Source organism: Prosopis cineraria, unplaced genomic scaffold, assembly GCF_029017545.1.
Source record: "Prosopis cineraria cultivar Desert tree isolate PC_DT_omini unplaced genomic scaffold, ASM2901754v1 PC1, whole genome shotgun sequence".
In the NCBI taxonomy this organism is placed as follows: Eukaryota; Viridiplantae; Streptophyta; class Magnoliopsida; order Fabales; family Fabaceae; genus Prosopis; species Prosopis cineraria.
In genome coordinates, this window is record NW_026555332.1 from 49,724,866 (window position 1) to 49,734,566 (window position 9,701).

At 37.2% G+C, this 9,701-nt stretch overlaps 1 protein-coding gene across 1 annotated transcript; it reads left to right on the forward strand.

Moving 5' to 3' along the window:
• The first annotated feature begins 6,581 nt into the window (after positions 1-6,581).
• LOC129313672 (actin) lies at positions 6,582-9,701 on the forward strand. The gene is made up of 5 exons (XM_054956973.1): positions 6,582-6,675; positions 7,268-7,340; positions 7,434-7,827; positions 8,287-8,900; positions 9,253-9,701. The coding sequence occupies exons 2-5, from the start codon at positions 7,281-7,283 to the stop codon at positions 9,316-9,318; spliced, it is 1,134 nt and encodes a 377-aa protein (XP_054812948.1). The 5' UTR covers positions 6,582-6,675; positions 7,268-7,280; the 3' UTR covers positions 9,319-9,701.

Here is a 9,701-nt window from a genome sequence, read left to right on the forward strand (position 1 = left end):
TTGGTGTAAGTACAGGATATAAAAAATTACGGATTGAAAATTTTATTTCATGCCATGTTCTATATGTTCCACATTACATTTTTAGTGCCAATTTCTCCTCCCGCATTTAACAAGTTATTAGTGGCAAGTCTTCTTAAGTTAGAAACCAATACACCTAAACTTTGCGACCAATTTACAGTCTGTAAATTGTGAAATTCATGGATAAAACCATGATAGATAGCAAAGGAAGAGGCAAAGAGGGATAGAATTTACAAAACTCACTGATCCAGACATGGTAAAACAACACAAATCTTCAATATGTAACATTGTAAAATTTAAACTTGAAAAAGTACTACACAAAGAAGGAGGTGACACAAAGAGGAACCTTATAAGCTTCAATTTGGTGTCTCAGTTAATTTATTATCTTCTTTATCCAAGTTAGGAGAACTCCATATTTTTTAGAGTTAAACGGTGTAGAACAAGATGTTGCTTGTTTCTTTTCTCATTTTTAATCTTGCACTAGTCTTTCTCTAAGGCAGTTGAGGTGATCTAGATCTGTGAAGTGAATGTCAGAAGGTAACATCCCTATCTTGTGAATAAAGTAAGGGGTGACTAGAACTAAAGGTAAATTTTTATCATTATATTATTAGAGATTTGTAGATTTTGTTTATCAAAACCTTTTACAATGAGCGATATAAAAGATGATCTACAGTTTTTCAATTATTACGATTGAATATGTCATGATAACCTGCACTCAAAGAATTACAAGTGCTAAGGATTCTAGAGAAAGACACAACTAGATGAAAAGTCCTAGAGGTATAGTATTATTTAGCTAAATATTATCAGTTACAGCAACTGATAAGAATAGGGAAAATGAATCTATGGTCTTAATAAGAACAAGGAAGAAGGAAACGCAATAGGAGAGATATACAGGGAAGAGATTATCCCTAACAAAATTTTCCTAACCTCTATATCCCTTATAATTCCCCTCATATACCCTCATGAAACCTGTAATGTTCACCTTGATATTATTAAAACACAAAATATGAGAATGTAATATCATTATGATAACCAGAATTAACTAAATTTTTTATATTAGGTTATCATAATATCAAGGTTTTAAAAGTAATTTAAAAGATTAGGATCCCAATAAACTTTTTTTGAAATGATGTACGGGCGTAAACAATGATTTAAAACAAGTATATAAAATTAACAAAAGCATGAAAAACCAAATAACATCACATACAAGCACTGAAGAAGGCAATTTGAATAAGGCCCAAACTGATCATTTCACTGTGGCATGGCGGATGGTGTAGAGAGGATAGTCCTCTCATTATGCAATGCAATGCATATGCCCTGTGTCGCGACACATTCCTATTATCATAACAGCACTTTAGGATCAACTTCTGAAGCACGTCGTTTTGCTATTCGACATTTAATTTGAGCAATTCAAGTGTCCACACATAACTCTTAGAGCCACCTAGTTATTAACACTAGTTTCAAACCCAAATACTTAACCATTTGAAAGTTAGACACTCGAACACAAAATTGATTGTTTTTAATTCAAACAACTTCAAGGGTGTCCCAACTCACTAACTTAGTGCCAGTAACCTTATAACCACTTGAACCAACTCAAATAAATTATAAACAACCTGATTAAACAGTCATACATTAACAATTGCATCCCAAGCATATTTTGGCCACTAAAACCCCGCCTTTGCATATATCAAGGGGTGTGCACAAAACTCAATATAAGTATCTCAAGGCCATCTACACATCTCAAACATTCACAATAACATCACTTGCATCGGTATCTTGACCTCTTACTACATTTGTCTTACCAATATATCAATCTAGGTTAATGTACCCACAAATACACAATATCGTGCAAGTAAACCCAAAAAATCAATGTATGATCCTAAGCTGGCATAATGAATATATATCATTTGTTATAACTATAAAAAGGAGAAAGAGAGGAGTATACAAACTCATGCCTCTCAAGTCCCAGTAGCACTTTCCTTCCTTTTGCCCCTGTTGGGGCCTTCACTTGTAAAATATAACCTCGAGAGTAAGTTGAGGACTCAATAACTAAATAATCTAATATATCCATGAGCATACTAGAATAGTATACGAGTATGTAAAATGGTAGGTAAAACAATTTATCAGGTACATTTCAAGCACATGTTTTCATATAACATTCTATACAATGCATGATTAAAACTCTTCACCTTACACCCTCCACGTTACCTTCGACTGAATCTATGAGTTAATAACATAACATGACATAGTCCATGTGACTAAACTGGCAAAAGTTCACAATCATGGGAGGCTGCCTTGGCCAAAGGCACCTTGGCTCATTATGGACCATAGATTTTCCCTTTCTTTGAATAATCAAGGTGTCATATGCCCAAACTATCTCAGATAGCATTAGGACTTTCGAACAATAATAAAACTATACACTAAGACCTTTACGGTGCCAATATACCATATAGATTTCATGTCAGGACCTCCATGATGCCTCCAAGCGATTTGATAAAAATAGATTTTCGTGCATCCACCAAGGTGGATGACACAGAGAAGCTTAACATCTGTTGGGCTTTTTTTGTGCCTTGGTTAGCTCAAACTCTAACTTAACCTTCTTTCAAAACTATCTAACGACCTAAAAACTTCATTAGTCATCTGAAAACAATATTAACTCATAGTTCACATAATTTTACTAATTTACTTTTGTTAAACACTTAAATTTCAATGTTTGAAACTCATGATATTATAGAACATCAATGGCTTAGTGCGCACTCTGGTGTTGTGCCTCTAAACAGTCCCGTATGGTTGTGTTCCCGCCATTTTCTCTGTTGCACAATCATCTGTACTCTGCATATGTTCTTTGGTTTGGTTACCTTCATCTGCCAACTTATCATTCATGATATTCACATCTTGGGCTTCAGTCTCTGAGCCCACTAGTTCTTTTGGGCCTCTATCATGACAGAGTTCTGTGATACATTAAATTGTAGCACTAGGCATCGTTGAATCATTTAATAAAAAAGTGCTTCTTGAGTGGAGATAATCAGATGAGATGGAGAGCACTTTATTAGTTTATTTTTACCTTTGCTTTGAGGGCAGCTTCGGATGCCACATAAAATAAAATCTTTCATCTACTCAAATTCCCAGTACTGTGCCTGGTGCAAGCATGGAATTGTGGCCTCAATATCTCAGCTCAGAGATTTTAGGCCCGTACGGTTTATTTTCATCAATAGTGAACATGTTCGCCTGCTCGTGTCAAGCTTCGTTGTTACTGAGAGGCTAATTTTGACGGGACAACCATTTTCCCAAAAGGCGTGCACATGCTCAGGCCTTCGTCTACACATCTTTTGCTCACTTTTTTATAGTCTGCTTTAATTTCCCTTTTAGTTGGCCTAGCATAATTGATGATAGCTTCAAAAGTTGTGTGCTGTCCTTCGCGACCAGAGCTATGTATGTGGATATTCTTTTGCCTTTCTCTTTTGCTTTCCAATTGAGTACAATTATAAGAATTCGCTGCAACTTGAAGCCATGTGCTGGATGGTTACATAGCTTGTTGGAGTGACGCAGCCTTCTAGTACAATTCCAACCTTGCTAGACCTTTAAACAAGAAGCGACGGGGCAGATAGTAAATGCTTTTTTGTTGCTTACCGTTTATTGATTATGTAGTTAATTACTCCATTAAGCTTCAAATTTGCAAATAGAGCTCTTTTCCCGTCCTATGACTAAGCGCATGCCCTACTTTTTTTCTACAGGAGGAGACAATCAGACAAATTAAATAGATTGAGAGGAAACCAGAGAATTGAAGTTCAAAGATGTCAACGAAACTCGATTGCATCGTACTATTTTGTGTCATTGATGAAAACAAGTGCAAAAACGAGGAAGCTGTGGGTTGTACAGTTGAGCCATATGGGAGGTTGGACCCATTGCCAGCCTTTACTTCTTCCCACGCCTTCACGCATGCATCTTCATTCAGATTCATAGATTACTAAATTAAATGGTGCAACGAGTTGAAGCAAGTCTTCCTACTTTCCTCAGAACTATGGCAAGTGTTCTTTTTAATTTTACGCAGCACTATTTAAAATGGGTCATGCTATTAATTAAAGTTGACAAATAATAAAGGCTCCCATCACTGCTTTTATAGATGGATTATGATCAAAGTTAATCAATATATCGGTATATATAATGATATTTATATTTTATATCATTCTTATTGAATCATGTATAACGCGACTCAGTCATCGAATTTATGCTTTGTTTGTGGATTAGGAATGAAAATCCATCAGGGTACATGCGACAAACCAAGACCATCAAATTCTATTCCGCTTCATACGAGTGTCTTAGTCCATTGTCTACGATGAATTTGACTCTTTCCCAATTTTAATGGAATAGGAGACTACTATATAAAATGAGCTGATAACATGTTTCTTTATCTCAAAGGTTCAAAATAATAATAAAAAAAACTTAAAAACACGTATCATGAAAAATACTGTTGTTGATCAATGAAACTAAAATTGAACATTTTACTATTTTTTATCAAACAGGCGTCTGCGGACAATTTTTTCAATAATTAAAAATCAGATAACAAATATTGGAATTCATGTTTATATTATCATTGTATCGAACATAAATGTCCATTTTCGCTTCCTCTAACATTATTTTGATATTTTCAATCGTATTCACGTATTCCAATTTATATTCTCATATGTCTTTCCACATGTAAAAGTTTCAAGAGCGAAGGGAATATTGATAGTTGATTACTTGATTTCTTGTTACAAATACAATAGTATAAAAGACGTGTACCTGCATGATTTTAATAAGTCCAGTTGTCATGATTTTAGACTCACTGAACGTTGATGACAGCCCAAACCAACCACATATAGAAGAAAACAAGGAAAAAAATGACGTGAATGGCGTGCTTGATTAGTATTCATGGATGTCTCGTCTTGAGGATGGCATCGAATCGGGGCTCTACCAGCAACATAGTTCACCCCAGCGGAGACTGTCCCATCAAATTGAATGATTTAGATTTACTTATGCTGCATAAAAAATGTAATTGAATCTTACAATGCTTGTTAAAATTCAACAAAGAGAAATACGGGTCATACGAATTCGGGGGACAGGACCAGACAATGAGGCTGGATGAAGTCAGGGACGGATCCAACCCAGTCCCCCAAAACGCCCACACCTCCAGCGCCTATCCGTGAATGTGACCGCACCCTAACATACACCGATACACGCCCACTCGTCCCGTTGTAAACCGTGTTGTGTGTATGTATAGAGCTCCCACTGAAGTGCGGGGGGATAGAACAAGAGCAATTAACAAGTCAATTTTAACTTTACAATGAGGCCCTTCTATAATTCATCATTGTGACCCCCCCCCACTTTTTCTTTTTGCCAAATCCAGCACAGCACTTGTCTCCTCCTCCCAATTTATTTCTCTAACAATCATGGCCCCTCGACCTTCCAATGCTCCCCCATTTCAGGATTATCTATAGCTGCTTTCCCATGACTGCTCTGCTCCAACTCCTTGCTTTCCTCACCATCGTTTCCAGAATTTGGAATAAGATATAACATGTGCTCGTTCACAAACATTCAAAAAAAAATCTATACACATTCAATACTTCCCTTTAAAATAAATACTCCCTCCAATTCCGAGTGCATGACGCAATTAATTAAATTTAACTGTACAGTTGTCAAAGAATGATAGTTAATATTATTAAATTTATAAAAAAATATTTAACTTTTCAATTTTATTCTCCATTCAAATTAGTGACCATGATAAAGCTTGTTGAGATTACAACTTGATGCAAACTATAAATGGGCAATATTGAAATAAAAAAAATCATTATTATATATCTGCTTTTAATCAAGGTTGGAAGAACTACTTGCAAACTGCAAAGAACTGAAAGTATCCGTAGCAACATTTAGCCCCAGTTCGCATAGGTTGAAGTATATGGCACGAGGTAAAAGGAAATACTGGCTACATACCTGGACATATTTATATCTTAATAACATATGGTTAGCGAGTCTTCTAAGTTCTAATAGAGAATGGACAACCAAATTAATAAGGAATAATTTCGAAACACTAATTGTGCTACATGCTAGATTAGGTTAGTAGATGACTAGGTGTAAGAAGGTCCAGCGGGGCATTAAAAATAGAATGGTGAAAGAGATGAGTCACGGAATTGGTTTTTCTACATTTCATACTCTCTTTACTTTCTCTTTATTTTCCATCTCAACTATCAATCTTTTTCAATGATTGAAATTTGATTATATGTAAATTATAATTCAAGATTTAATATTATAATTAAAAAATAAAAAATTAATTTTATAAAATATTAAATTTTAATCATTAAAAAAAATTTGATAGTTGAAATGAGAAATGAAAGGGAGCTAGTGAAAGAAAAAATGGAGAGAAGCCAATCTGGAGTCCACGTGGGCAAAGTGTGCCAGCTATTTCCAACATGAACGTGACCGTGAGGGTGGGGTCCATCAAGGATGAGAGATTCGAAAAAGACGGTCATGATTCGTTTGCGCGACCTTTCTTTTTTTAAACGACGCCGCGCCTACTTCGCCCTCATATTCGTTCCTCTCACTCCCCACAATCCACAGCCGCTCCTCCTTCCTTCCTTCCCTTCCTCCTCTTCCGCCCGACCCAGTCAGCTTTTCCTTCGGGTAAGATCAGTTTTCTATGCCTCCTTCACTTTATGTTTTTCCTTGCATCCGAAATTACTTGTTTTGAACTGTTTCAGCTTTCATTTCTTCCAATTAATCATCCGTTCACCCACTAGGTAAGATCAACAGACGGTCTTTCTTCAAATTCTAGCTTTCGCGACATGTTAAGGGTTGCGAATGGACAATTTCCCATTGATGCTCATTTCCGTTAGTCGATGTTTTTCTGAAACTTAGCTTATTAACTTAGCGGGTCATCCTGATAAATTTACTTATAGTGATTATATTTCGTCTCTGCCGAATATGTTCTTCTATGTGTTTCCCCCGATGATAAGCGGTACTGCCGTTAATGACATTTAATGTGTGGGAATTTGTTCTTTAAGAAGTCCTAGGCCCAAGTAACGCAACGACATTTCCTGAATTCTACGATTAATTCTCTGGAATGAAGTTTGTCGCCTAAAGAAAAAGATATTTCCGATTACTCATTATAATTATACTGCGTCTATTGCTGTAGTGGGTATTCCTTTTTTTTTTTTTATCGTTTGCATTTGTCTGGCTTTGAGATTTTGATGGGGGGGTTGGTGTCTTTCTGCAGCACTTGATAAACAATGGCAGATGCTGAGGATATTCAGCCACTTGTTTGCGATAATGGGACGGGTATGGTCAAGGTATGGATCCAAGCATGCAGTTGTTGTTGATCCTATCTATCAGTTGGTTTCATGATTTCCAGTTAAATAAGTAATACTTAAAATTACCTGTAGGCTGGATTTGCCGGAGATGATGCTCCGAGGGCAGTATTTCCTAGCATTGTGGGTCGCCCTCGTCACACTGGTGTGATGGTTGGTATGGGACAAAAGGATGCCTATGTCGGGGATGAAGCTCAATCCAAGAGAGGTATCTTGACTCTGAAATACCCGATCGAGCATGGCATTGTTAGCAATTGGGACGATATGGAGAAGATCTGGCATCACACATTCTACAACGAGCTCCGTGTAGCTCCGGAAGAGCATCCCGTTCTCTTGACAGAAGCGCCTCTCAACCCAAAGGCTAACCGTGAGAAAATGACTCAGATTATGTTCGAGACCTTCAATACTCCCGCTATGTATGTCGCCATTCAGGCCGTCCTTTCCCTTTATGCTAGTGGCCGTACAACTGGTAATGAACTCTCTCTCTCTCTCTCTCTCTCTCTCTATCAGGGCGTGTGGGTGGGCGTGCCTGCGTGCTTTCTAATGCTGGGACAATTAATCATCTCTATCTCTATCAGCATTGTTAATTATACTAATTACTTTGGGAAAATAAGTTTCTTTTCAGGAGTAATGATCTGGACCATAGCATATCCATCCCGCAGCACATTTGGCTTATTACAGTATTAGGAATTATTTTATCGTTCTTCATGAAATCAAGCGCTGACAATAGCTAAAAAGTCAGTATATATATAATTATATGAGCAAATAAATTGAGTTCTTTCTAACTTGCTGGGATTTGAAATGTTATGCTCTGTTCATTTTGTTATGTTTATTTCATCGAGGTTTGAGTGGGATTCCAATGGCTATCCATTTAATGGTGTACCTTACCACTGAATGGGTTGATAATGCGGTTTTTTTGCTGTTTTAGGTATTGTTCTGGACTCTGGAGATGGTGTCAGCCACACAGTTCCCATCTATGAAGGTTATGCCCTCCCACATGCAATCCTCCGTTTGGATCTTGCAGGGCGTGATCTTACAGATGCCCTCATGAAAATCTTGACCGAGCGTGGTTACTCTTTCACCACAACTGCTGAGCGTGAAATTGTGAGAGATGTGAAGGAAAAACTGGCCTATATTGCGCTTGATTATGAGCAAGAGCTAGAAACTGCAAAGACCAGCTCAGCTGTTGAGAAAAGCTACGAGCTACCTGATGGTCAGGTGATCACAATAGGTGCTGAGAGATTCCGCTGCCCCGAAGTACTCTTCCAGCCGTCCATGATCGGGATGGAAGCTGCTGGCATACACGAAACAACATATAACTCAATCATGAAGTGTGATGTTGACATCAGGAAGGATCTCTATGGTAACATTGTCTTGAGTGGTGGTTCCACAATGTTCCCAGGCATTGCTGATAGAATGAGCAAGGAGATTACAGCATTGGCACCCAGTAGCATGAAAATAAAAGTGGTGGCACCACCGGAAAGGAAGTACAGTGTCTGGATTGGAGGCTCCATCTTGGCATCTCTTAGCACATTCCAGCAGGTAGAGTGTGTAATTTGAAGTACATAACTGTTGGAGCTTGTAAAGATAATGTGGCATATACTGCATGAAAATCTATGTGAAGAAATAGTAATTTAAATGAAAATGGAAAATAAAGTGAGATAAAATGGCGAACGTGATAGTCAGATCAAGGAAGGCATAAAATCACAGTTTTGGTATGCAATACAGGATTACAGATTCTTTTATTCTATGGGGGAGGGCTTTGACAGGATGTGTAGCTTCTTTAAGCCAACTAGAATAGTTGAACATAAGCTCAGTCCTAATTTGATTGTTTCTCTGATCACACTAAAGGTATTTCTGATTATTCTGACATAAGTATAATTCCTGTGCGCAGATGTGGATTGCCAAAGCAGAGTATGATGAATCTGGACCCTCAATCGTCCACAGGAAATGCTTCTAATTATGGAAAGCAAGAGGTGGATCAGAAAATTGCTACACACGTTTCATCCTACAGAGTTATCGTCCGTGCTTGGGGAACTTTCATTTCCTATTCTTTACCATTTTTTGTTCATCATGTTTCTTTTGTGTTTTCTTTCCTTTATATGTTGGGATAAGAGAATGAAGACAGTCAATTCTTTTTTCCTTATTATTTTGTTGTAGTAGAGTTGTGAATTATTACTTGCTTGGTTTGGTTGAACCAACAATTCTTTGCTTACGTTATTCCGGTTGTCATGGTTCTCGAAAAAATGATATGACATTGTCTGGGACGGAGAATCGTGACTATCTCTGCCCTGATAATTAATTTTTGGGTTATAATAATAGATTATCACTTGTTGAATATTA

Bases quoted from the DNA above. Each gene is read 5' to 3' on its own strand.
- LOC129313672 (XM_054956973.1), top strand. From the start codon at position 7,281: ATGGCAGATGCTGAGGATATTCAGCCACTTGTTTGCGATAATGGGACG. The intron at 7,828-8,286 runs GTAATGAACTCT...TTGCTGTTTTAG, and splicing joins TGCTAGTGGCCGTACAACTG to GTATTGTTCTGGACTCTGGA. The intron at 8,901-9,252 runs GTAGAGTGTGTA...TCCTGTGCGCAG, and splicing joins CTCTTAGCACATTCCAGCAG to ATGTGGATTGCCAAAGCAGA.